Source organism: Peromyscus maniculatus, chromosome 1, assembly GCF_049852395.1.
Source record: "Peromyscus maniculatus bairdii isolate BWxNUB_F1_BW_parent chromosome 1, HU_Pman_BW_mat_3.1, whole genome shotgun sequence".
In the NCBI taxonomy this organism is placed as follows: domain Eukaryota; kingdom Metazoa; phylum Chordata; class Mammalia; order Rodentia; family Cricetidae; genus Peromyscus; species Peromyscus maniculatus.
Window position 1 is genome coordinate 201,248,371 of NC_134852.1, and position 27,208 is coordinate 201,275,578.

Consider the following 27,208-nt stretch of genomic DNA (forward strand, 5'->3'; position numbering starts at 1 on the left):
TTTCAGAACTATTATTAAATGAAGACTTCAAAGAAAAAATCTGAGTTTTTAGGCTCCTTTGAAACATGATACAACCTAATGATACTGGATCAACTCTCTTTAAGATGAAGTGCGGCTAAGCTCAGTTTTGGATGGGGCTCTCCCCCTGTGGGTTCCTGTGTCTTACCAGTGTTGCAGATAAAATGCTGTCTGCCAGTTGTCATGGTATTCACCCTGAGCTTTGCTTAAAGTTAAGAGTAAAGAGAAACCCTTTCTGAACGTTCGTCTCTATCAAAAGCAGGAAAATAGAAGACAGCCCAGAGGGCCAAGTGTTTCAGTATAAATGAGAAAATCTTCCTTTGGAGTAAGCAAAGAATCTTTTTCTCTGTGTTAAGTGCCAACAAGATGAGCCCATGTCTAACAAGAACAAATAACAATACTGTTCTCTCACAGTCCTCAAGGTCTGCACTATGGGATACAGGGTCTCACAGTTCTTCATCTTCACTTGATTGTAAGATCCTTCAAGGCAGACAAGTTTTGTTCATTTTACTTACAGATGTATCCCCCCAATCAAAACATAATGGTTGGCTCTTAATTGATGTATGATTTATATTTGTTAAGGAGTGAATCAAGGAAGCCATCAGAGTGAAAGGTAAAAGAAAAAAATAATAATCCCAGTGGCTGTCTTCAAGAAGGAAAGAAAAATGTTGCCTGCCGTAGAGTGACAGGGCTAATGGAATAGCATATGTCTCTCTTGGATAGATGTCTTCATGGGGCAATGTCTATCTCCCAAGGCCTGGGAGCAAAGCTGTAGTCTGTTCTCTAGGACTTGAGAGAGGGTTGGATGGGATTTGTCCTCACTGATAATGAAACCAGAGATTCTTGAGGGACTGTTGGGTGCTGCAACTAGAGGTACATGTTGGAACCCTCTTGAACTGTGTGGTCCTGAATTCTCTTTGTTTTCTTGCAAACATTGCTGCAATCCAGTAGTTCTCCATGAAACCCCATGTTGGCTAGCCAAGTCCGCTCACACTCACCACTATACCATGAAAGGAAAAGTGTGTGTGTGTGTGTGTGTGTGTGTGTGTGTGTGTGTGTGTGTGTGTGTGTGTGTTGATGGGGATGGAACCCATGGTCTTGTGCACTCTAGGAAATCCCCCTGCCACTGAGCTACACACCTAGCTTGTTTATTTTATTTCAGAGACAATATTTTCTGTAAGTATAAGTCATCTAAATTCTGTAGATTTTTGTGGGTATTTCAACATTGAGTGTAGACTTCCTGTAAGTGAGAACATCTATATAAATGTGTTCTAATTTACCCTTTCCTTCTAAGGGAAGCTTACCTGACAGCAAATACTACTCTAAAACACATATTCTGTTGCCTCTGGTGACTATGCTTGTTATTTCCATGTGATTGTTATGAATCCACCATTCTTAGAAAATATCTTTGGGATTCAGGTTTTCTGAAAATCCATGGGACAGATAAATGTAGGCAGATGAGTAATGTCTTTCAGCCACAGAGACAACAATCTCACTCTAAAGCAGACATCTGACATATAACTAATGCCTCAGTAAAAACAAGGCAGCAGCAGAGACATGCATCAAGATATTCCATCATGCTCTCCTTCCAGCTACCTGCTCCCTTGAATGTGATGCCTTCAGTATTTTCCTAGGCCTGATGCAACAAAATACCACAAACCCCTAGATCAGAACAGCAGAAACTTATTGTCTCCCATCTCTGGAGGGTAGAATTCTAAAATCAAAACATTGGTAGACTTCCAAACTTATGGAGAATTCCTCCCCTGCCTTTCCCTCTCCTAGTGTCTGGTGATTTGTCAGCCATCAGAGGCAACACTTGGCTTATGGTTACTTCCCTCTGACCCTCTCTCTTTATGTGACAATTCCTCTCTCTCTCTTTCCATTGTCCTCCATCTGCTGCTGTCTTTCCCAATAGGTGGACACAAGTCCCATGGATTAGGGGCCACCCTAATGATCTCAATTTTACCTCATTGAAGCTGCAAAGACCCTATTTGTACATAAAATAACCTTTTAAACACTGGAAATAGAGGACTTTATCATGTCTCTCTGTCAGCTTATAATAATGCCTAATGCTTCTAGTGATCTCGCATTATTTTATTGAATTTAAATTCCAGGTATAACCTGTTGCTCTCCCTAAAGAATATTCTATTGATTAAATTGTCTCTTTAGTCCATCAGCTCTCAGATGTTTTTCCCTGGCAGGAGAATGCAATTAGGGAACTAATAACCAAATCAATAAGGAAAAGAGCTTGTTCTTCCATATTTCCAGCTGTTCTGATGACTCATTCTGGAGCCAGTGTGTGTGTTTTGTTTTTTTTGTTGTGATTGTTACTATATGCTTGTTAGGAAACCTGAGGCCATTTTATCATATATATCACATATATTTATCAATATACATACACACATACATACATATATATGTATGTGTGTGGTGCTAAGATAGGAAAAGGAGAAAATTTCTTTTGATCTCTTGTGATGTCTAGGGATCATGTCATTGTTAGATGTAGGAGGTGGCATGAAGTGATATATAGAACAGAATATGCCTTTATATATAGCATATTGCCAAAAAGGTCTGACTTAAGAGTATTTACTATTTACAAAACACCTTACATTTTAATGTTGCTTGAGGGATTTCTAGTTGAAACCATATAGGTTGTATAAAACCTCTGAGCTGATGCTGCTAAGGAGGAGTGCACCACCACACATGGCAGTTTATGGGAAATGCCATTCTGTGGGACATGTCCTATTATTTTGTCTAGTTTTAGCTACCTCAAGAAAAAAAAAACTGGTTTTAATTCTTATCCTTTTCAGAATAAAAATACAGTAGTATGTCCATTATAATGAAAATCTTTCTGTATAAAATATATATAAAATAAAATGTACTTGCATGATTGCTGAAGTATAATATACATCAACCATAAACAAATAACTGAAAATGATGTAAATATTTAAAACACACACACACACACACACTATTCATTAACATGTAATTTAGAGATGACCATTGATAATATCTTTTGCTTATTTCCTCTAATATGTTTCAAGCTTGTAATAGTTAAGTGAGCATCTCTTATGTCTTTTGTATTTGAATAGTATATCATGAATGTTTTCATAACATTAATGTTCTTAAACTTCCTTTTGCAAAATCACCATTTCATCACTGTTTTGAATGTTACAGTTTTAATTATAAGTCATATAGCTTCATAATAATTTTTAAAGTGTAGATGATGCAAAGAAATAAATCCTAATTTTCCATAGTTTCTCAGAGATTGGCATGACATTCAATTCAGAACAATATAATTATATGTAATTCTTTCTTCTACTGGCCATAATGTTTTTCATCTTTGTAACTCTAGCTCTTAGTTCAGTGCCTACAGTATCATAGTTGTTTCACAGTCTTTCTGTGAATAAATGAATGAGTGCGTGAATAATTAAATGGAGAAGATGAACAAGTCTATGAATGAAGAGCCTGCAAGGACCTAGCTCATGGTAGAATAAAAATACATTTCAGAGTCAGCAATTCACTTTACATTGAGAGAGGAGGTAGCTAAGCCCAGGCCCTTAATGAACAGGAGCCTGTTCTTTCTGTTCATCTGAATCTGCCCATAGGCAAAAAATTCAATTTAATTTTTTCCCCATCAGTCAAGATGAAGAGCTGAGAAAGCAAAAACAGAGACAAGGGAGGGGGCCAGTGGTACTCATTCTTTCTGTTGTAGGAAGGCCATGTGATGAGAGGAGGCATGCTTCCATGAAGAATGGGCCCCAGGAAGCACTCTCCTCCCAACAGGATTCTCCATGGCAGAGGGACTGATAACCTCCCTGAAGGGTAGAGATTCTAGCATGTCAGAGTTAGCCTCTTGAGTTTTGATTGGCTTGTCAGCAGAGGAAGACAAGACCAATTATCTCTTTGCTACAGCTAGATTCAAGCCTGACAATGGATGAGTTTGTACTAATTCCTATTAGTACAGTTATGACACTGATTCTGGAGCCTCCTACATTTAATTGGGAAACACACATGTGGCTAGAGTTTTCCTGCCTTGCCCACAGTCAGGACAAATCTTTGTCACCTGCCAGTCCCACAGCCGCTCAGACCCAACCAAGTAAACACAGAGATTTATATTGCTTACAAACTGTATGGCCATGGAAGGCTTCTTGCTAACTGTTCTTATAGCTTAAATTAATCCATTTCCATAAATTTATACCTTGCCATGTGGCTAGTGGCTTACAGGCATCTTCACATGCTGCTTGTCATGGCGGCAGCTGGCAGTGACTCCTTCTGCCTTCCTGTTCTTTCTTTTCTCCTCTCTGTTAGTCCCACCTATACTTCCTGCCTAGCCACTGGCCAATCAGTGTTTTATTTATTGACCAATCAGAGCAATTTGACATACAGACCATCCCACAGCACACGCATCTTTAGTCTGAGCACCTGGCCCACAGATAGCTGCCATGGGAAGGAAAGTAAGTTAGTTTTTGAAGCCCTATTTGGAAAAGTCAATTCTTGCCATAAAGTATGTTGATATCTTCTTCCCAATTACAGGTCTGGACCTCACAAGACCTATCTCATCTCCAATATAAAAATACTGCATAGAGACAGAAAATAGATATAGGCAAATTGATGAAAAGATAGATCAGAAGATAGGTGAGTGGAAAATGTCTACCTCCTTTTAGCCAGCAACAGCCATCATGTCCCTTCTTCAATCTAAGAGTATTTCAATAAGCCAAGTTCAGAATATTGGTCATTTTGGTGCCTTTGCTCTTATTGTCCCTTCTACTTCATAAATCTCTGTCCAACTTCTACCTACTCATGCTATTTGTTGCTAAAGGACCAGCTGAAGATTTATTTCTTCATGAAATTTCATTGTTACATTTCTACTTCTCTCAATACTTCAGGTTTCTCTATTTTTCCACACATTTGTGTGTGTGTGTGTGTGTGTGTGTGTGTGTATGTGTGTGTTTAGTACTAATTTCCCCTATCACATGGCATACCTGCATATATTCTCAGAAGAGTTACATTTTTGCTTCCTAAAGAATTAGATGGGAAGAACAGGAAATCAAAGTCCAAACGATGTCACTGATTTAGGGAATCTTAAAGTGGCCTCAAACAATAGTTGAGAGTAGATGGCCACCAGGAGGTGGAGGGGGGGGTCTAACCAAAGGGAAACATTTATCTGTACAGGAAAAGTAAGTTCTAGATATCTGTGACATAATAAATGCATTCTGTGTTTTATCATTTCTAGAAAAGTAGTTTAAGTATTTTTAACTCTACAAATAGTAACTATGTGATATGATGGATTTATTGAGCATAATTTGATCACCTCACAACCTATACGTACTTAAAAATATCCCATTTCACCTCATAAACATATAATGCATATAATAATTATTTTTCAAAGAAATACTAAGATTTGCTGTTATAAGTCATGTGACTCACTAGTTTAAAGTCAGTATTGCTTTATTCACTAAGCTCATACACAAGGGGTAATAGGAGCAACAGGAACTAGTTTTGCTTGTTTTCCCTATATAGAGAATTGGAGACACAAGAATAATGTAAGAAATCCATGGAGTCTGCTTAAAGGGCAAGAAATTTATTAGGAGATAAAAACTCACTATGGCCACAGGAGATTTATCATAGGGTCCTGGAAAGCAGAGCTATGGTCCACACTGTTCTTCCATCTGGTCTGTCTCAGCATCTAAACCCAGGAGGGAGAGAGAGCAGTGGGTAAGTGCATCTCAGGTCTTAAGGGTACCCAGGGGCATGTACTTCAAGGTCATAGGCAGGCGGAGCAGTTACCTGCTTCATCTCCAGAGGTGGTACTTCAAGGTCATAGACAGAACAGTTACCCACCATACAGGAATTAGTACTTAGTCATGGAGGGAGAGCACAGTTTGCATAAATACTGTGAGAACTACTGTAGAGTTGGTGTGGGATGGCAGAGACGAGATCAGTTGAATTAGGAGAGACATCCTGATTTTGTGTATGATTGCTTCAGTAACCTTTGGCATCAAAATTTGATACCTTCAGATACAGGATGAAACTGATAGAATATACCATGACTATCTTATATGGTGTTTTCACAATGAAAGTACATATCAGTAGTATCAACTCTATGTCTATATGTCTGTATAGCTTTATGGAAATAACTAATTCCATCAGTAGAAAATTATATTTTTTCATGGTGCCACTGTTGAATCAATATCAGGCTAATAAAACATAAATTGGCCAAAATCGTTTTAAATACCATAAAGATTTTTAGATTATCATAATTGAAGCATGGCCATATGACCTGATAGTGAGGTTCTGGGGAGCATAACCCTTCAGATGAGAGCTAGTGGGGATGCTATTTGGGGATCTGACTGCATGTGCTCCTATTCCTGTACATTAAGGGCCACCCTCTTCACTGCTGGTTTCTTCTGATTTCTCCATCAATAAAATTTTGTGTGTACCCTTCTCCAAATACAACTATTATGACAGACTAGATACCAAATTCTTAGAAGAGGAGTTGTGCTGGTCATTGGAAAATTTAAGTTCTGGATCTTTCAACCCAAACTCAACCTCTCCAAGGTTGATTTTCAGAAAATAGGGCTCAGGTCTTAAGTGTCAGGCAGCCTAAAACCACTCTCTCTCACACACAAGTGACTGAAGCATATAAGCTCTGCCCTTATGACACACTGCTTTTCAGAAGGAGAAGCACACCAACCATTACTAGCATGAGGCAGATAGTAAGTGTACTAGTGGAATCATGCATGGGATGATCATGTCTGTTTTGATTGATCAGAGGATGGTGGTGAGCAGGGGTTGGAGTTGCTAATCACTACCTGTCATTTAAGCTGTATGGGTCAGGTGTATTTGAACTCACAACATGGTAGAATTATTCATACTACCACTGTCATTATTCATTGTCATTTAAATTCATTTCTGTATTTAATTCCCTTATTTGATCGAAAGTAACTCATGGTGAGATCTTATAGACTATTGCTCATCCTTGGTATGTTATACAGAGTGAGTTTACACCGATAAAACAAATGGATATGGAATCTGACTACAGTAGTCAAGCATGAGATTCTTTATGAATTTTTTCAAAGCCCTGGAGAGCATCTACATTTTTGTTTTCTTCCATAAGTTGCTATATACTGTGGCCTATTTCTGTTTTTAAGTTATTGTTAATGCAATGGATATTACACAGACATTTTGTATGTAATCAAGGCATACAAATATAACTAAAATAGGCAAATCTGAAAGATATCATCTGTTTACCTTATAATAAGTGCCAAGTAAAAATAAGAGATGATAAAGAAGAAATGTATAGGCTGAAATTGTCACAGAGTTTTATTGACTTATCTATCTATCTATCTATCTATCTATCTATCTATCTATCTATCTATCTATCTATCTATTTTCTGGAAGAGGCCTTGCTTGGATGAGGGCAATTTTCTAAGATAGGTTTATTCTTGCTATCCTGCCAAAGCATGCGGTTTTCATCATCTTGGCATTTCTGCTGGCAATTAAAGAGTTCCATTTCATCTTACCTATGTTATGTCAAAATCATAAAGAAGTCAAAGATTACAACATGTTCAACATACTATTTGCTTAGATATCAGCTGATGAACATTTTTACATACATGAGCCTTTCCCCTAAGAGAGCAGAATCTGCCTGTTCCTTGTCACTACATTCTTCAGGGTGAATCCTCATATAACGGTCAATCAATAGATTTAAAGCAAAAAATTATGAATTGCCTTGAATGTTTTAGCTACAAAGTGACTGTGATGGACATAAGAAAAATATTCATACTCAGATCAAAAGCATCAGTCAATTAACAACAAATAGAGCAAGAACACATCATGATAAACAAGCCACAATAATATTCTTTCATTTTTATCTGAGTTTAACTGCATGTCTACTTGGATGTGCTGATACTCTGCTGTTGGAATTGGATGGGGGGCACCTGTGATGGAACGGGGGGGGGACACCTGTGCTCATGTGCACTTTTGGCCCCTGACTTACTCAATTTATTCCTTGCTTCTCTGTTTTTCAGCTTTATAGCTCCATGGACTTTGGAAGACGATGGCAACTCGTTCACGAGCGCATCACACCCAACAGATTTTATTGGTAAGCATCTTTTGTATACTCAGCACTCTTTGAATAAAGAAAAAGAATGATAAACAAGAGTGGCCCAAGAAATTCTGGGCACCTCCCACTCTAGAGGACAAATGCCTCTGAGCTCTTTTCTGGTCACAGAGAAGTTTATGGACCAGCAGCATTAACTTGTTAGAAGCACAGAATCTGAGGCCCTGTCAGTATTTATGGAATTGGAACACAATTCCTTGGCTGTTCTTTTGTTCATTGACTTTGCAAAGCACTGAGCTAGAGAAAGCTCATGACCAGGTGCTCTTGGTTGGACACCAAGCTCTCCTCATTTTGGAAATTTTCATGTTTTATGGACCTGTGCTGCAAAACACTGTTTCCCAAAGATGTCTGGTAAAAAAACAATATTTCTATCAAATTCACCTCTCTTCATAGGCATTTCTATGGTCAAGTAAGTTTAGGTCACAACTATCCAATGCTATATTTCCAGACTTGTGACCCATGTTAGGATAGGGAAGACTGAAGAAACTCTGACTGAAGCAGCATGATGACCTAAAGTCAGTATAGTCTGTTTCTTATGCCACTGCTGTTAAGTACTTTAGAACTCTCTCCATAGAGCATACATTGTAAAATGTCTCTGTAAGTGAATTCATGTTTTGAACAGAAAATTAGCCCTTCCTTCTAATCAGAAAGTGTTTTTATTAACTAATGTTCTTTTAATCATGGATACTATTTTACCATATTAAAGCAAATTCAGTATTCATTTGTCTTATACACTTTCCTATAATTGTGAAGTTCTTCGATCTTGCTTACTTCAGCGGAAATAATAGATAAAGAAATAGGAATGAGAAAGCCTAGAGCAACATATATATATATAATACATTAAATCATATGCTTAATTAAAAAATAAAAAACAAAGTTAAATCACTTGAAAGTACTACCTATTCACAACTTATTTCAAAAATCTTATTCTAATTTCCCTTAAAAAGATACATGGTTATCATTTATGCCCTACAATATCTGTATAAGTTGGAGATGGTGATGATGGTGCTGACAACTGCCTTGGACACATGAAGAGTCACCAGCACCCCTGCAAACAAATAGCTCCTCCTTTTATCCACAAAGCTATGTCTAGAATTAAAAATAATAATTGCCCATGCATACGATAGCAACTCACCAAGTCCTACTGTGCCTGGTTCAGTGGAGCTGAAGAGAAAATTGAATTGCTCTTTACTCAACACCTAACCTATCCTTACTATTTTTGCCTCTTGCAGACCGAGTGTTATTTCATCTGTAACTCTTATTATACTATTATTTGGTCTGTCTTTGGAACTATTAATCTTTTGCAGTAGACTAAGACAGAAAAAGGAAATATTTGTTCCTCTGATACTCTAGCAGTATAGTGTACCTTTGCTCAGCTGAAATGGACCAATTTCTCAGAATGCCATTATTCAAGAAATGGGAAAAATAAAATCCCTCTGCTGTTTTTAGAATAAACTTGAGATTGTGAGGCAGTTGGCCAAGGAGAGAGGAAGCAGAGCAGAAAGCATGATCCATGGCATCCTTGCAGAATGGAAGCGAGTGGACAGAGAACAATGTTTTCCTTTCTTTTGCAAAGAGCCAGAGGGGACTGTTCCAGCTGCTGCCCCTCCACTCCTGTCTTTTGTGGAGCAGACAGAATAAATCCCGAGGTCCTGATAATTGCATTCCTCTCTCCTCCACTCTGTGCTTCTTTCATATATGCCCCCATGGGGAAATATAAAAGTTAGTGCCCGTGCCGGCTAGCCAAGTGATAGCTGAGCGTTTCATTTTTATAATTATCACTTCTCTTCTTTCTGATGTGTAATTGCTGTGATTATTCTTTTAGGTATCATAGGAGTCATGGAGGAAGAGCTCATAGCTTTCTGTCTGTTTTTTTTCACCAAAGACAGAATCCAAGGTTATCTAAGGCTTTTAACCACTTGTGTTGAAGGCACATGGTTGATGTACATAGTAAGCATATCTCCTACCTCTCTGTGAAAATTCAGTGTGTATTTCTCTGGATGAAAAGAAAACTTTGGCCTTCATTACTTAATTTAACTCATGTTTTCTACACACATGTAATTGAGTGTTTGTTTTGCTGTTGCATAAGGTCACTGGAAGGGCAAGATTTTAACATGAGGATGTGGTGATATTTTATCTGTGTACCCTGATAAAGCTTATCTGAGGATCAGGAAAAAGCCAGCCACTATATTAAACATAGAAGTCAGGTAATGGTAGCACATACCTTTAATCTTAGCATTCAGCAGGTGGAGATCCATCCAGATCTCTGTGAGTTCAAGGCCACACTGGAAACAGAGCCAGGTGTGATAGCACATGCCTTTAATTCCAACACTAGTTAACCATAAAGGTCTGGAGGTCTGTACAGACGGACAGGAAGTGACAGAGCTGTGCAGAAAGAGGAAGTGATGTAGCTGGGTGGAGAGAGGAAATGAGATGGCAGGGACAGAAAGGCATATAGGCGTGGGCATACAGGAATAGGTCTTTTTGGAGGCTGAGGGTTGGTAAGGCCTGAGGTTGGTTGTAACTTGTCCTATTCCTCTGATCTCTCAGGTTTAACCTCAATATCTAGCTCCAGGTTTTTTATTAATAAGACCACTTATCAATTCATCTTAAATGGGGACACTTGACAGTTTCAGATTTGTCCTTCAGATATTTAATATGTGCACTAGAGTCTCTAAGTACTCCACCCTTAAGACTAGTCAGTCCTTTAAGTACTGTATTTATTATCAGTCTTTCAACCCATAAGTCATTTACTGTTTTGCTGGTGCATAAATGTGAATTCCATGTATGATGGGGCTGTGTGGCCATGGGCATTTGACCACAGCTCAATGGATCTATTTACAGCCCAGGATCCCTACGACAAGTCTGATATTATTTTCACCACTCTTCATTAACATTCTTATGAAGTGATGAATATAAAACCAAACAAGGAAATGTTCTAAAGCTGCTTTAGGAGAGAGACTTTATGTGCAGTATTGAGGGTGGTAGGGCACATTGGTGGGAAGAAACATGTTAAAGGCAGTTATCAAAATAAAAGTCAAGGAGACTTTTAATTTGTAGCTTTTAGACACAGGGTGATTGTATGATTAATAAGAAATATTCCCCAAAGGTTGCTTTTTATAGTTTGGACATTTGCAAATATCTGAGGGGTAGAGATTCATAAATGTCAGCTTTACTCATGCCACCTTCTACTGATGAAACTTAGAAATTTGGGGGCAATGGGATGCACATTGGTTCCAGAGGTGATTTCTACCAAAAGTGCTACAGTGGTGATCATTGGAATGGCTGAGGAAGTGCTTTGTGAGTTCTCTCATTAGCTGAGCCCTCAATGGTGGCAGAATAGGGCACGGCATGAGGTATAATATTTGTTAGCACCCATAATAAAGGCCTCCTTAATAAAAACAGATTATCTAGCCTTATCAAAAGAGGTCATCTAGGAATCTTTTGAGGTAGGATGACCTAGCCATCTGTCATGCTTCAGGAAGAGAGGCAACTGACTCAAAAGCTCCTTGTTTACTGGTAATCATTTCCTTCACTTAATACCGGGTCATCGGGTACTCTTCATCAACTCAGGTGCTCCAGAAATGGGAATTTGCAAGAGCACATGAGAAGAAGTATCTTAATGTTACCTTTCTGCTCTTCTTAGCCTCTGTGGGCAGTTACAGTCAATGGAAAGCTTGCCTGTTAGGTTTTCCTTTTCTGTTGTATAATTCCACTGGACCTTTGAGTGATTCCTAGGGAAGATACTGAACAAGTAGGCACATTCTGCAGTAGGAGGATTGTTTTTCTTTTGTTTTGTTTTCTCTGCATCCAGTGGGAACCCTTGTGGTTTGCAGCTTCGTCTCTCTGGTCCTGCACTTTCCCTGGGTGTTCACCCTCTGTGGGCATCTTTTTCAATGAGATCACACAAGTGCTACTAGCTTTCTTATGTTCTCTGTGTATCTAGACTGCCCTTAAAGTGCCTCTGCTTTCCAATAGGATCTCTGTGTATCATCTTGTAAAATGATTAAAAAGAATGTCTCCAGTGTGCCCTCTATACAACTCCTTTTATTATTCTGTCTCCAGAAATGACAAGACATTCTTTGTTGTCAGTATAAGAAAAAATTCCAACAAATAATTATACCCTGAGATGACAGGGACTTCAACTCTGCTATATTTTTCTAAGAGTATTTGGATTATAACATGGACTGGTCTTGAGAATTAAGTCCTTTAAGATGTCAGCTGATGTAGACATTTTAGATAATGCATGTCATGGGATGCAAAGATAGGGCATCTCAAAGATTGCCGTTAGGTCTGTTCTGGTGCCTGAATGCGGGCTCAAGGGTGGTTGGTGTGTAAGGAGAGTTGTGCTGGAATCCACGTCTATAGTGTGTTCTATATTGTCCTCTACTACTCACCTCTTTCTGAAAGACCACCAGGGACAGTGGGAAGAAGAGGAAATCAAAACAGGCCCTAGCGAAGTATTCTTTAATGGAGGAAGCAGTGATATGGAAAAAATATATATTTTTCTAGTATTGTAAAGCTCTTGCCATTCTAATCTTACTGACATCACATAGGTTTTATTTCTGTGTATTTGTTTTTGTTTTCTTTCCATTCCAACCTATGTCATATGACAACATGAGCTCATGTACAGCTGATTCCTTCCTCCTCGTGGCACATAGCCTTCAGTATGCCTCCATGCAGTGATTTCTGCCTTCTGGTACTCTGTCCTTCCCCCACCCATGTTCATAGTACATGCTAGATTTAATGACTCTCTAGTGAACAGTGTGGCAAAGGTGATGAGGCTTCTCCATGGAGATTAGATTATAAGAAGAAGTGAGTTTCATCTTGAGTGGATCCTCATGTCTACTTGCTCAGAGCAAGTCATGATCTTATTTTGTACTCTGAGGAGGGCTGTATGCCAAGGAACTGAGGGATGTTCCCCAGTTAGTAAGGAACCAGGCTGTCAGCTGAATATTTTAGTGCTAGCTAGAAACTGAATGCTACTCTCAGAACTGAGAATGAGCTTGGAAGTAGATACCTCACCAGCCAAGCCTTCATATGAGACAGAAATCCTGGCTAATACTTTGAGAGACACTCATGAGAGGCACTTTGTGCATGGTTCCCCAAACCCGACCCACAGAACAGTCAGCTTAATATTTATTTTGGTTTTAGACCCTAACTTTGGTGGTGATTTGCTGCACACAAATAGCTAAACAATAACTTTTTGAGTGTATATTTTAGGGTATAAACTTAGACTTCTGTTCACATATACTGTCCTATGCCCATATACTACTTGTGTCTAGCATTATATCCTCTTTGATATTAAACTCAGATGTTGCACTTGGCCAACCCTTTGGCTCTGGTCTTCCCATATAGAAACATCACTATGTGTGGGTGTTCTGATTACCCGAATCTCAGACTCTGTGAAGTTTGAAGTTTAGTTCAGACTTGAGAACTATGTCCTCAATCTGAATAGGACTCACTTAACTATAAGCCTGTCATCTATCTTCTATTATTTTGCATTTGACAGCATAATTGAATTTCACTGATATTTTTGATTGTATATAACACACACACACACACACACACACACACACACACACATATATGGAGCCATATGCAAATATACTCATTCAGAAAAGTACTATTTTCGGTTAAGGCACAAGAATCTCATTTATCCATGTTCCAGATACCTATCTTAGTCACATGACAGCTGTGGTGTGAAAAATGTAAGAGAATTAGGAAGTGAAAATAGGAAATAAATGCCTTAAAGTAATGTGGCTGGAATGAATGCTTAGACCTATCAACTGCATGTAAAGTCTGCTGACCTCATTGTTCTAGAGCAGTGGGTCAAATATCAGATATTTACATTATGATTCATAACAGTAGCAAAATTACAGTTATGAAGTAGCAGTGTAATAATTATATGGTCACCCCAACATGAGTAACTGTATTAAAGTGTCACAACATTAGAAAGGTTGAGAGCTACTGCTCTAGAATATAGCCTATATCTTGCTTCAGAAACAGCCTCTATTCAGCTAAGGACTCATTTTGAGTGTAGATTATGATTTCTGAAGAACCAGCTGTCGAGTCATTCTTAAGCTATTAATGCATTATCCCCAATAGAGACAGAGTTAAGGAATGGGCAGAATGCCTTGAGATTGTTTCCTGGAAAATCAAGATCTTTTCAAACAAAGTTAACATTATAGGCTGAATTTTTGATGCTGTCTCCAAATGTGCATCCACGATTTTGCAAGCACAGTCATTTGCAATCTCAAGTAATGGGATTTAGGCATCGACCTGATATAAGGGATCAGATTTAGAGGCCCTTTGCAAAGCAGGGTATGCCACAAATAATATTTAATTCAGCTCTCCCTTACATATTTAAAATGGTGCCACAATTTAAAAATACGTTATATTCAAAATAATACATGCAAGGTCAGAAAGGGAGATATGAAAGCTCAGCTTGCAAGCAGAAGCCAGTTCTTGCTTTGCTGATGGAGGCCACCCATGCTGTGTGGCTGCTTGAATCTTGGCTGTAGAAGAACTGAGCAAAATGCAGTGCTCGAAAGATATGCATTGTAGTCAGCTAGTACGCCGAGGAATAGAACAGAAAAGCCCCACATAGAGCAACGACTTCGAAGACTGTAATTTTCCTGGAGTCATATGCTTGTGCAGTGCTTGCAGCCTACATGGAGAAGCTGAAAACAATGATGGGGATGAATTGTTCAGCAGTTTCATGAGCAGGGAGCAGGTCCAGGAGGAACTTATAGGAAGGAGAGGAAGATGTGGAACTGAGCATCTCAATCACACTATAACAAACCAAAGGTATGGGGACTGTTTACTCTGCAGACTCTTTACCAGGTTGTAGATAGGGGAAACTACCCTCTCCTCATTAAGGAAATCTGAGTGTTTAATCCCACTTGGTCTGGGGTCATGCATTAGTAAGGCAATCCTAACAACATAGTATAGACTGTGAGTCTTAAACAGCAAACATACTTTATTTTTCTTTTATAATTCTAGAAGCTGAAGTCTGTTACAGAGTATCAATATGGACACTCCCCTAGCTTATAGAGAACCATCTTCTCTAAGTTTCTTCAGATAATGGGGAGAGTGTGAAGCGGTAGCTCTTTTTCTAAGCGAACTCATTGCACCTTAAGGGGATCATCCTCCAGATATGATTACCCCTTCAAGCCCCATCTACAAATCCAATCACCTCAGGGGACAGGGCTTCAACATATGGATTTTGGTGACACAATTCAGTCCACAATGAGGTATAGAGCAGGAAAGAACTCAGAAAGGAATGAGGGAATTCTATGGGAAGATCCATCAAGAAAATTCCTGCAGCAGGAATGGCTATGGCATGTAGAAGATGAAGAGGAAGTGCCAGAACTAGGTACATACATTTTTAAAAGACACAAATAAACCATTCTAGTGAAATCTATTTTTTCTGGTTGTAGACATAAAAAAGCTTTTGTAGACATTCAGGGAACAGTAGGAAAGAAAAGACTACCTTTAATTTCACTGTCCCACAAATACTTAGGAAAAAAATCATGTATTTCTCCCAATCCTCTCCTCCTACACTGTAATATAAATTTTAATGTATATTTAATTTTTCCAGAGTTGTGATAATGCTGTTTATAGAATTTTATATCTTGTTAGAGTAAAATTGAATATTTTTTCTGTACAGTCCTCTGCTCTTCCTAAACATAACTCAAAACTTGCATTGTATTTAATTGATGGCTATATAATAATTTAAGAATTCTTTGTCATTATATTGATCTTGCTTCTGCAGTTTTACCCTTAAAGAAATCATTATAATGTTTTGAAAACCTCAAAGTAATTATCTTAGCATTTATTATAATTTTTCATGATGGATTATTAAAACAATATAGACAAATATTAGTATGCCAAATGCTTCTACAGGAAATTTGGGCCAGTTTTTACTCTAACGAAAACACCATTTTATTACTGTAAGCATTGCAGCTTGGATAGGAAGGGATCCTGGCAGTCGGGAGCCAATGAGTACCACAAAGTCACCTTAAGCTTAGCAACACACAGTCCTGCTTCAAGGAAAGGTTCCCCAATGTCACAACTCAGCTCCTCTAGGGGAAGGTTTCCCCAGTGAAGTGTTCAAGTTCCACTCTGCTCTTCTCTGCTCTGCTCCATTCCATTCCGGCAAAAGAAGGTCATCACCCAAACCTCACTCAATAGATTCATTGGGAGGGAGGAATCAGAAGGGTGGCTGCCTCTCCATGGTGGAAATAGGCAGCAGCCAATTGAACAGGCACAGCACTTATATAGGGTTTCTTAGGGGTGGAGTTTTGCCAGGGAGAAGATTTTAAGGGTGGGATCTCCTTGATCTTGGGCAGACTCAAATTGGCTAGATTTCAGGGATTGGTTGGTTTTCCTGCTCAGGGATTGGTTGGTTTTGTGAATAGTTGGTCAAGGGCAGATTGGCTCTGGTTTCAGGGTCAGGATGTGTTTCTTTAGTTCTGGTTTCAGGGCTAAAGTGTGTTTATTTTACTGGCTCTGGGGGTTCAGGGTCAGGGTAGGTTTCTTCTGCTGGCCCCTTTACCTTACAATTACTTCTCATATAAATTAATTTTAAAGTAATTAAATTTAATATGCAAAAAATGGATTCTCTTTGTTTTACTTTGCATTTCCTCTCAGACTGGTGAGTTTATGCATATTTTCATGTATTTATTATCTGTTGTATTTTTCGATGTGACCATCTGTTATAGCTCTTTCTTTAACATGGGTTCTTTCAATGTATGGTCTCTCCTGCTTTTTCACTTTTTTCCTGAATTTATCCTTCAGTTATTAATTATTTTATGATTTTAAACATATTTTTTTACTTGAAAAGGTCATGTTCTCAAATCTTTTCATTTCTCCCATCAAAATGTCTCCCATTTCTTTACTTTTAGATTGTGCTTTGGCCTGTGACCTTAAAAATATTAATTGGTGTTATTTTTAAATGTAATACTGGGTTGTTAAATAGTATAAATATAGTAATATATGATAGATAATACATGACATAAATGGGCTGAGCCATCTTCTGTATTGTGGTTTGGAAAGCTTCTACTTACCATAAAGTATTTCATCCTATGATCATGCAATATTTTAATAAATGGTCATATTAATGTATATTTTAACAAATTATAGCCTTTTAATTTTGTTAAGTAAAATAAAGTCTAAGCAACATTTTCCCAATTAATTATGTGCTCATACATTAGGCCATTTTCCTCTGATAGTTTTTTGCAGGGGAAACTATTGCCAGAGATCAGACTTTTGAAGATGGCAACACTTTTTCACTTGTGCTCTGAGACCAAACTATGCTGCATTTGGTTCCTGTTTATGATGAACACAGTTTCTGTTTGGCAGGTCTTTCCCACAAATCCTAACAATATAAGAATAGAACCCTAATTCTTTTTCTTGTGTGAAGGGATAAAATATTTCCATTTTGAAGTAAAAATCTGATTATAATTTGGTTGTTAATTGGAAAATTCAAAAAGAAAGGTTATATTCTTGTAATCAAAAGATTTTTAAATATTTATTTTGTTTTTTAAGATTATAATATAATTAGATTACTTCTCTCTCCATTTTCCCCCAAAACTTTCTCATGTGCCCCCTTCTTGTTATCTTTCAAATTCATGGTCTCTTTTTTCATTAATTGCTGTAGGCATGTTCACACATGTATGTGAATATATGTGTCTAACAAGAATTAATAATAAAATTAATGACAAAATAACAAATTATAAGAGGATAAGTCAAAGAAATAATTATTGTTCTCATTAACTGTTTAGTTAGTGACTTTAAGAATATCTTTGAAACTATGTAAATTAGGTTCATCCACATAGGCATTTTATTTCACTTTCAGATCATATGGTCCAATATTTTGGATCTGGTTTTTCCAGTAATCAGCACACAACTTATAATTTTACTTGTATAACTACTATTTTCTGAGGGAAACACTTTTGGCTTGTAATAAAATTCAAAAGGCTGCAAGCTGAGGGTTGTGTGTCAGATCATCCGTGCTTTAGCAAATGGAAAGAACCTTAAAGATTGACAAGGGGTGGTTTCCGACCTATGGAACACAAAAGAGTATAAACGAAACCATTAAGATTACTCAGGGGATGAGAGATTCGGGTTAGCCTGGTATGGCAAGCAAGGGCAGCTTGGGGGAGATAGAACTGAAAAGCCCTGAACAATGTGTTAGATTCTTCAGTAAGAACATGAGTACATTGAAACAAAGGTGAGGTATGTTTGTAGAATGTTATTTGAATGTGAAGTGTTCCCCATAGACTTTTGTGTTTGAACAACTGGTCTGTAGCTGATAATGCTATTTTGGGGGGCTGTGGAACTTTGGGGACTATGATCTAACTAGTAGAACTGGGTTTTGGGGAATAGATATTGATAATAACCTTCTCTGGTTCTAGCTTGAGCTTTCTGATTTGTGATCTGTTTTGAGACACAAATAAGCCATGTTTCACATTCCCAGCTCTAACCACCAGGGATGCAGCTGACTAATGTCATACATACCCTGACTTCATGGACTGATATTCCCTGACACCATGAGCCAAATTAATTTCATAAATCCCTAAAGTTATTTCTTTCAGATTATTTGTTGCTGAGACCAGGAAAGTGGCTACTGGAGAGAACAGTTTGTAGACTCACCAACACAGGACTTCTTACCTTCTGTGCTTAGAAGAGTTTGAAATGATAATTGTCTTATGCATTAAATATACTTAGCCAGATCCCCTACTTATGACAACCTTATCATTATGACAACCTTATCATGCCTGAAGACATTGCCAGATATTCTCCAAAAGGAAAGGGATTTTGTTCTCTCCCAACTCCAACTTAGAGAATCAATTTGTTAGGGAACAAAGAGTTAATGTTGAGGGATGTTGAAAAATAAAGCCGAGGAAGTAGACCAAATATAGATTGTGCTGTGTCTCAAATGCTAGAGAATGCTATGGACTTGTTTCCCTGGTTAATGGAGAACATTCATCTCTGGTGCAGAGGAGTGGCATGCTATTCATGTTTTATGAAGATATATTAGTATTTGGCTCTTGCTGGGGATGAACACATGTGTTTTCTGTGTGAAACTCTGTCAGTGGAAGTTGCTGGATTTTTTTCCCCTTATGATAGATGTTAATATTCTAAGACATTCTGACCCCAAGTTTCATTCTCCATAAATGTGTTATACAATTGTAATCTTATAGGTATTCAGTTCAGGTTGGGCAGGTGATTCAGTGGGTAAAACACTTAGAATACAAGCATGAGGGTGTAATTTCTGATCTCTAGAACTCACATAAAACTGGATACATCCCTGTCATCACAGAACTCTTAAGGCAAGATGGGAAGTGGGAATTCTGCAATCCCCTTTCCCTGTCCTTGTCTATCTCTGTCTCTCCATCTCTGTATCTGTCTCTGTGTCTCTCTCTGTATCTCTCTCACACACATTGTTAAAAGAAATAAATGATAAATTTAAAAAATACAGCTCATGCATATTTACTAAAAAGGATACATTTTTGTCCATACTGATACACTAACATTAAAGAATTTTATTAAAGACAATCATTTTAACACAGCACTTTAATTATTTTGTCTTCTAGTTTTGTACACCTGAAAATAAATTCTCTGAAAATTATAGTTAGAGTGCATCATTATTATGTCTTTTTTAAAAGTTGCACTTAAACCTAAACAGTTTTATGCATGCATGGTATTCATGAACATGATTTGGGTGGTGGCAAAATAGTTCACTGAATTGATGATACATTCCTATTTTTATGGAAGGATTATGTAGAATTTGGGGTGGAGAGGACCCTGGGAGATTATCTGCTCTAATGATTTCTCCACCAGTGCTCTTGGAAGCTCTCTCCAGGGTCTGATAAATTGTTCCTGAGACAACATGAGGTTCAGAGAAGCCTGTGGGGTACGCAGTGAATATGTCCTTAGCCCCATTTTTTTCTCCAGCCAGAACTACTCAAATTCTTAATTTGTTTTATACACCACACTCCAGCATAAAATTTCTTTTAAAGTCAGAAGACTATTCATTAAAGAAGCAGGTGAAGTGGGGGTGTCTGGGAGGAGTTGAAGAGGAGGGGTGAGGAATATCAAAATATACTGTATGAAATTCACAAAGAACTAATAAAAGAGGTATATAAGAAGAAGCATATAAAAAGTTTCGAAAATATATGCATTTTCATTGGGGGTTTTTCATTCTGTGGAAGGTACATATGGGTGGGACACTCTTCACATTCTCTCCTCCATGCTCCTTACACCACTCTCAAATGTCTAGTTCCACTTGGAGGGTATAAGTTTTTGCCAGACCCAGTTCACTATGAGGATGATGTAAGGCCAGCACCTGAGACTCATAGCTCTATCAACGGACTACTGTGATCTGGCAAGACCACCTGTCCATACTAACATGGACATGATTTGGGAATATTGAGCTTTAATCAGTAAGGCTAAGGCAGGAGAAGATGAGAGGCTGTGGAGGTGGGAATGGTGGTACATAGCACGATGATTGTTCAGCAGTCCTAGTTTGTCTTGTTCAGAAATGGACTCTTGAATCAGGAGGTTCCCTCAGACAGTTACACATTTTCTTCCATCAGCATACTGCTTTTCAATCACAATGCTTTTCTCCCTCTATAAGTATTTGTGTATTTGTGAATCTAGTAACCTAAAATTTTTGCCATGTTGTTTATCTTTGTGAAGAAGAAGCCCACATTATTGCTCCCCAAACTAGGAAATACTCTTTACCTCTGGGCATCTCATCCTCATCTTTCATATTTAGAAAACAACATGAATGATAGATTAAGGACCTTTCCTGTCTCTTCCATCTCCCTGCTGATGAGTCCTGTCATAGCCAAGCATTCTCCAACCTTTAACTTAACAGGATTGCAGAGAGCTGTCAAGTAATTTGTGCAGCGCTGTTACAATGGAGGCAGAGAGAAGGGAGAGAGCATAATCCCCCAGGGGTCCTTGCTCTGCCCACTCAGCAGTTTAGATAGACACATAGAAATAGAAACATTGAAAAGGTCAGGCCTGTAACCAGTGTGATCTATAAAAAGGCACTAACATATGCAGTAATTGCTAAAGAGTAGACCTAAGATGCTGGGTTTTAAGTGGGATGACCATGAACTTTTTCAAGTAGTGCTGGGAAATGAGAGATGCTAATTCATACATCTCTTAATATTGCTATCATCTTTTGATAAGTGTCATTTAAAGAAGTAACAATGAAATACAATTGTTCCTCAGAACCCACGGATCTAATGATCTTATATGTAAAATATCATGGTGCTTACCTATAACATCTTTCCTAATATTTTAAATAATTTCTACATTAATTCTAATATCTAGGATAATATAAATACTATGTAAATCATTGCACTATATGGCTTTAGAGAATAATGATAATAAAACTAATATTTAATCAATATAGAGGCAGTTTTCCCCTGCATATTATCAGTCTGTAGTTGATTGAGTCTCTGAATGCAGACCTGGTAGAAATGGATGGATAACTATTGAGCAAAAGATTGGAGTTATGCCTCTCTACTGTCCTCCTCTAGAAGAGACTGAAAATATGCATTTTATCAATGGGAAGAAACATTTTCTTCTTTCTTTTTGGATTCTTTTATTTTGATTTCAACATATTGTACTTATTAGGATTTTCCCACAACTTAGAGGAACTCAAATTAGCAACTCAAATCCATGGCCCCCAAGTGTTAGCAAAAAGAACAGTTGATTAAGAGCCAAAGTTTCTGTTTCTTCTCATTCCATTTATGTCCCTTGGAAACTCAAAGATTCCTCTGGCTTTCTGAAGCCCTGTTTGTAAGCTTCCCAGGCCAGGTTAGAATCTCTCAGATGCCCAGTCCTCTGCTCTCACCCTGAGAGTCTCTTATCCTTTGCATTCTGGTTGTTGATCTTGTGTCAGGTCGTGGTGGTAGAAATCTCTTCTATCCCTTCAACAGTCACCAACTACTGTAGACGAAATTCTAAACAGTCATATTAAATAAGAAACAAATAGCCAAATACAGGGGTAATAACTGAAGAGATCAGAGAAATAGTGAAGAGCCACTGACTAGCCTTAACTTACCAGCACACCATAGCTTCTCAAGAGAGAGCTTCTTCCTGTCTAACCTGTGCTTTCATTGCCTTCCTGTTCTACCTTCTCATTGGCTCTAAGCCCAGCCACATCACTTCTTCATCACTGCCTGTCTATACAGACCTCCAGGTCTCTATGGTTGGTACTGGGATTAAAGGCATGTGTCACCACACTTGGCTGTGTCCTTGACCACACAGACTCTGCCTGCCATGTGATTGGATTAAGGGCATGTGCTACCACCACCTGACTTCTGTTTTATGGCTTGCTATGACCTCTGATCTCCAGGCAAACTTTATTTATTAACATGCAAATAAAAATCACATTTCAGCACAAATAAAATATCACCACAAACTACCTTGTTTATCAATGGTGTATTCAAAGGAGAACCTGCAGCATATTGACCAGAACTGCCTATGGAAGTGCAGATTATTGAGTCCTACACAGAAATTCCAATTCTCGATGATTAGACAATGGGCTTCAGGAATTCAGGTCCCATTCCTTAGCAGATTTAATTTGGACAGCCAGAGAAGTTGGCTAGAAGGTCATTTTGAAAGCCAGGAAGACAGATCTGTCAGGTATTCCTGCTTACCTAGTCAGACCAGTTCACCATGACTATCCCTGTCTTTCTGGAAGCTCCTGAAATCTATAGTGAAAGATTTTTTCCCCAAGCCAATAAAGACATTCTCACCTCCAGGCAATTTAAAAAAATTGCATATACTCCTGCCAAATGAGATAACATATATAAGTGTGCACTGAAAGTTTCAGAGGATTATTAAAATGTCTTGCATCAATAAAAATGTAAGTCATTATTAAAAGAAAATCTGTAGTTGTTTTGAACCCCATGGCATGAATAAGGTTATTGATTTCATCCTGATGTTTAGATGTAGTTACCAAGGTATTCAATTTAAGAAGCAGTTTTGAGCTCCCACCCTGAAAAGTGCATACATATAAAGAAATATAAGAAAAAAGATCTTGTAGATGGTTTGATGCTCCAGTCTCCAACTCATTTTGAAGTTATCCAATCCATTGCCATGTAACTTTATGATGTCTTCCCCTTGTGTACAATAGTCACTTCCTGTTGTGGAATATTAGTAAAAGATGTGTTACATTCATTTATGGTGTGGAATATTTGTTTAATTTTGGAAAGATGTGTTGCATTCTTTCATGTTGCATTTGTTTAACTCTTATAAAGCTGTGTTACTTTGCCTGTCTAAAACATGTGATTGGTCTAATAAAGAGCTGAGTGGCCAGTAGCCAGGCAGGAGAGAGAAATAGGTGGGGCTGGCAGGCAGAGATAATAAATAGAGGAGAAGAACATGAGGATCAAGAGGAGAAGGAAAGAGGACACCAGGTGCCAGCTACCCAGCCACGCAGCCAGTCACAGAGTAGAAAGGAAAGAAAGTAATATAGAATAGAGAAAGGTAAAAGCCCAGAGGCAAAAGATAGATGGGATAATTTAAGAAAAGCTGGCTAGAAATAAGCCAAACTAAGGCTGAGCATTCATAAGAAAGAATAAGTCTTTCTGTGGTTATTTGGGAGCTGGGTAGCAGGTCCCCCAAAGAGTAAAGAGTAGATAAAAAGTGTATTTATTTGGGAGCTGGGTGGCAGGCCCCTCAAAGAGTAAGAATTAAGAAAATTGAACAATAACTTCCTTTATCCCTCAGGATTCATTTGATTAAGATTCATCCATGTGACTTTCTTTGGATAAGTTCAGTAAATGTGAGAGTCGAGCATGTTTCTTTTGTCTAGACCATTGTAGCTGTGGCTGCCTTGTTGGAGGCTCTGTAGTAAACCCATGGAGCATAATTAAGCTTTTACCATTGTAAAGGTCAAGCTCTTCTTCACTCAGGGAATGAAGCAGAGCACCCCATCATGCTCAGTCTAAAGAAGCCAACTCCTTAGCTGGCTCTTTGATAGGATAGACAGCAAAATCACTAATGGTTGCCTTAAACCACTGCATAAGTGAGTGATTTATTATGCAGCAAAAACTATAGAGATGATACGGAAGGACAGAGAAGTTGAGACAAGTGAACAGATCTTGGGAGGAAAGGATGATCAGTTTTGGGAGCAAGGTACAACTTGAGAAATTGGAGCCAGAGAAGTTAGCGTTAAAATGGTAGTTAGGCAGAGGTGGCATTTGAGAGGAGACTTGAAAGATGGATTGAGTTTCAAGGAACAGAATCCATGTGTGCTTGGGGTTCTCTGATGTGATAGGGAGTGATAGGCATTTCAGGCAAAGGAAGAAGACGAGACCCAGAAAGGGATTGCATGTAATTCATTCAGGAAACTATTAGCTTGTCAATCTATTAGGAAGTTCACAGTGAATTACTATGGAAAGAGAAAGTCATGGAGTAAGCTGATAAGGTGGGGAAAGATTAAAATAACCCTGGAGTTTTCAATGCCAGACTGAAGATGTTCCCATTAAGGTGTGGACCACTGACGGGTTTTCTGCGTGAGCATGGACCATGCTCAGGACTGACCTTTTTCAGAAATTCATTCTTATAGCAAGAGGAAAAAAAATCTCAGAAGGAGGAGTTGGGAATAGCAGGTGGCCAGCTCAGAGGCCTATAGCCTAGGGTAATGGATTCCAGAAAGAGAAACTAACACTCCAAGAAATTCTAGAAAATGTGCTCTGCAATCAAAAATGTCCAAGGATATCTTCTTACAGAAAATAAGTTCAGTTTCTTCTCTGATCCCAGAATGTTGTTTCCTACAATGGGTAAAATTTAGACACTTGTGTTCTACTGAGAATTAAGTAGCAAGTCAAGGTGACCACAAATTTATATAGACTTTACAGATAAAATTTTTAAACAAAGACTCAAGCTCAGCAGGCTGTTTACACAGTTCTTGGAAAGTGTGCTCTGGACTGAGGTGTAATTTTCTCCAGTGTAAGAATGCACTGAAGAAAGTTCCCTGAGTGGATTTTTCTCTGTGTATTTTGGGGGATGGAGGGAATACTGTAGTGCTGTTCTTTTGGCAAATAGACTTTGGAATAGAAAATAGTACGTACAAGGGATTTACTGAGGGCCTCATGGGAATGACTGTATATTTGAGGGCCAAGGGGAGCAGCACTGAATCGAAGGAAAAACTGGGCTTTTTTGAAGGTATAACAGTCGACCCCAAGGAAGCTTATTCCTAGAGTAGTCCTCCAGAGACACCCAGCCTTGAACTAAGGGCTTAGGTCTTTGTATTTCCATACAACCTGGCAACACAATGTGAGAAACCACCAGGGGAAGAATGTGACTTTACTGAGTGAATGGCATCCATCCACTGCAGAAAAGTCTCAGAGCCTGATCATGCACCCTCATATCAACCCTGAGCAGTGAATGCCTGGAACACAGGGTGATATATACCACATTGTGGTACTTACCAAAGGCTTATATTGTATTAAACAATTTGCTAATTCCATTAAATACATTACTGTCACCATCCCCACCCCCACAGACATGCAGAATGATGTAGTGGCCCAATGAATGGGGTTGGCCGCTGATTGTCCAGGTTTGAATCATTGTTGTACTGCTGGGTGAGCTTGGGCACCCACGGCCTCTCTTTCTTCATTTATAAAATGGAGATGGCAATAGTAATTTATCTTGCAGGGTTGTGGTGTTATACAAACTAGAAACTAGAAGGACTGGCTTGTGAAGTGGAAAATAGTAGGCTGATCTTTTTTACTTCAAAGGTTTTGTTGTCAATTTTAATCATCTCATGTTTGTGGATGAGTTGGCTAGACCGGTGTGTAACGTCCTCCATGAGAGATCAGAGGCAGAAAGGAGTGATGGACAGGAAGATAATGGCAGGAGGGGACAGAGGCTGACAAGCTGACAGGGTCTATATGCCCTCCCCAGCACGGGCTAATGTTCTTCTAGAAAGAACAAAAGCTTAGCCAGTCAAAACTTCATTCTTTTCGTACTGGAGCCGTCACTGTAGGCATCCAAGGAAGCCCCATGTTTTTGCTTTTCCTTCCTTTCAGGCCACAGATTGTACTTATTTAAGTTCTTTCATTCATCCCCACCACCATGCCAGGCCCCCTTGAGTCACTTTTTGATGGAAGTGACAATCTTTTACGTTCAGAAACCCACCTTGCTTATGTAAAGAGGCTTGTCACCTGAGGACAAGATTTTTGAACTGGGAAGTGAGTGAAACCAGAGAGAAGCAGCAGCCTGAGAGGTAGTCATGGAGAAATGTGCTGTTGTATGCCATTAATCACTAATTGCTAAATGATTTTTATTATATGGAAGCCATAAAAGATCACTTGAGGTTTTACAACCAGTTCTAGCTTTAAGAAAACAATTCCTTATGTCAAAATGACTATTAAATTAAGTGACTCCGTATTAAACATCCCATGGACGGAGATGATTGATGAGCCTGCAGGAGGAGTAAGGCCCTTTCCTTCCCGATGCTCATAGGAAACCAGCGGCCATTTCTCAAAAAGAGACCTTAGGCACCTAAGAGGTGTCATGGTTTCTAAGAGGCACCTGGGTGTTTAGAGTTGGGAGTCTTGGGGAAATGGGCCCTCCACCTTGTTTTACAGATAAGGAAACTGAGGCCCAGAGATACAAACTGACTCACCCAGCATTACTATACCTGTCCTGTCTTATTGCTGTCCTAAGTAATTATATGTTTTCTACCATCTCCAGTCATCTTTTCTGTCCTGGTTTCACAAAAGGCAAATTAAGCCTTGGAAAACTTTTTGGCTTACAGCTTCAAACACAACCACCTCTGAGATGAGGTATGGTGCTTTTCACCTGGTTGAGTTTGGTCCAGACTTTGCTTCCTCATGTGCCAGATGGAGGTAGACCCAGTAACTTGACCAATATATTTTGACTTTACAATGTATTTCCACCAGCTTTCCCATCCTTAGACTAGAGCACTGTGGAGACATCAAACATGTACCAGCCATAGTGTCTTCCTTTAAAGAACTTAAAGTCAGTCTAGGAGACCTGATCTTCAGTACCCAGTGTATACCT

The 27,208-nt window shown here is 38.6% G+C and overlaps 1 protein-coding gene across 1 annotated transcript in view; it reads left to right on the forward strand.

The window, feature by feature from the left end:
- Sorcs3 (sortilin related VPS10 domain containing receptor 3) overlaps positions 1–27,208 on the forward strand; it is a 627,324-nt gene that overhangs the window by 403,380 nt on the left and 196,736 nt on the right. Inside the window, exon 5 of the mRNA XM_006983301.4 lies at positions 8,052–8,125. Within this exon, the coding sequence (XP_006983363.1) occupies positions 8,052–8,125 (74 nt within the window). The remainder of the gene's footprint in view (positions 1–8,051; positions 8,126–27,208) is intronic.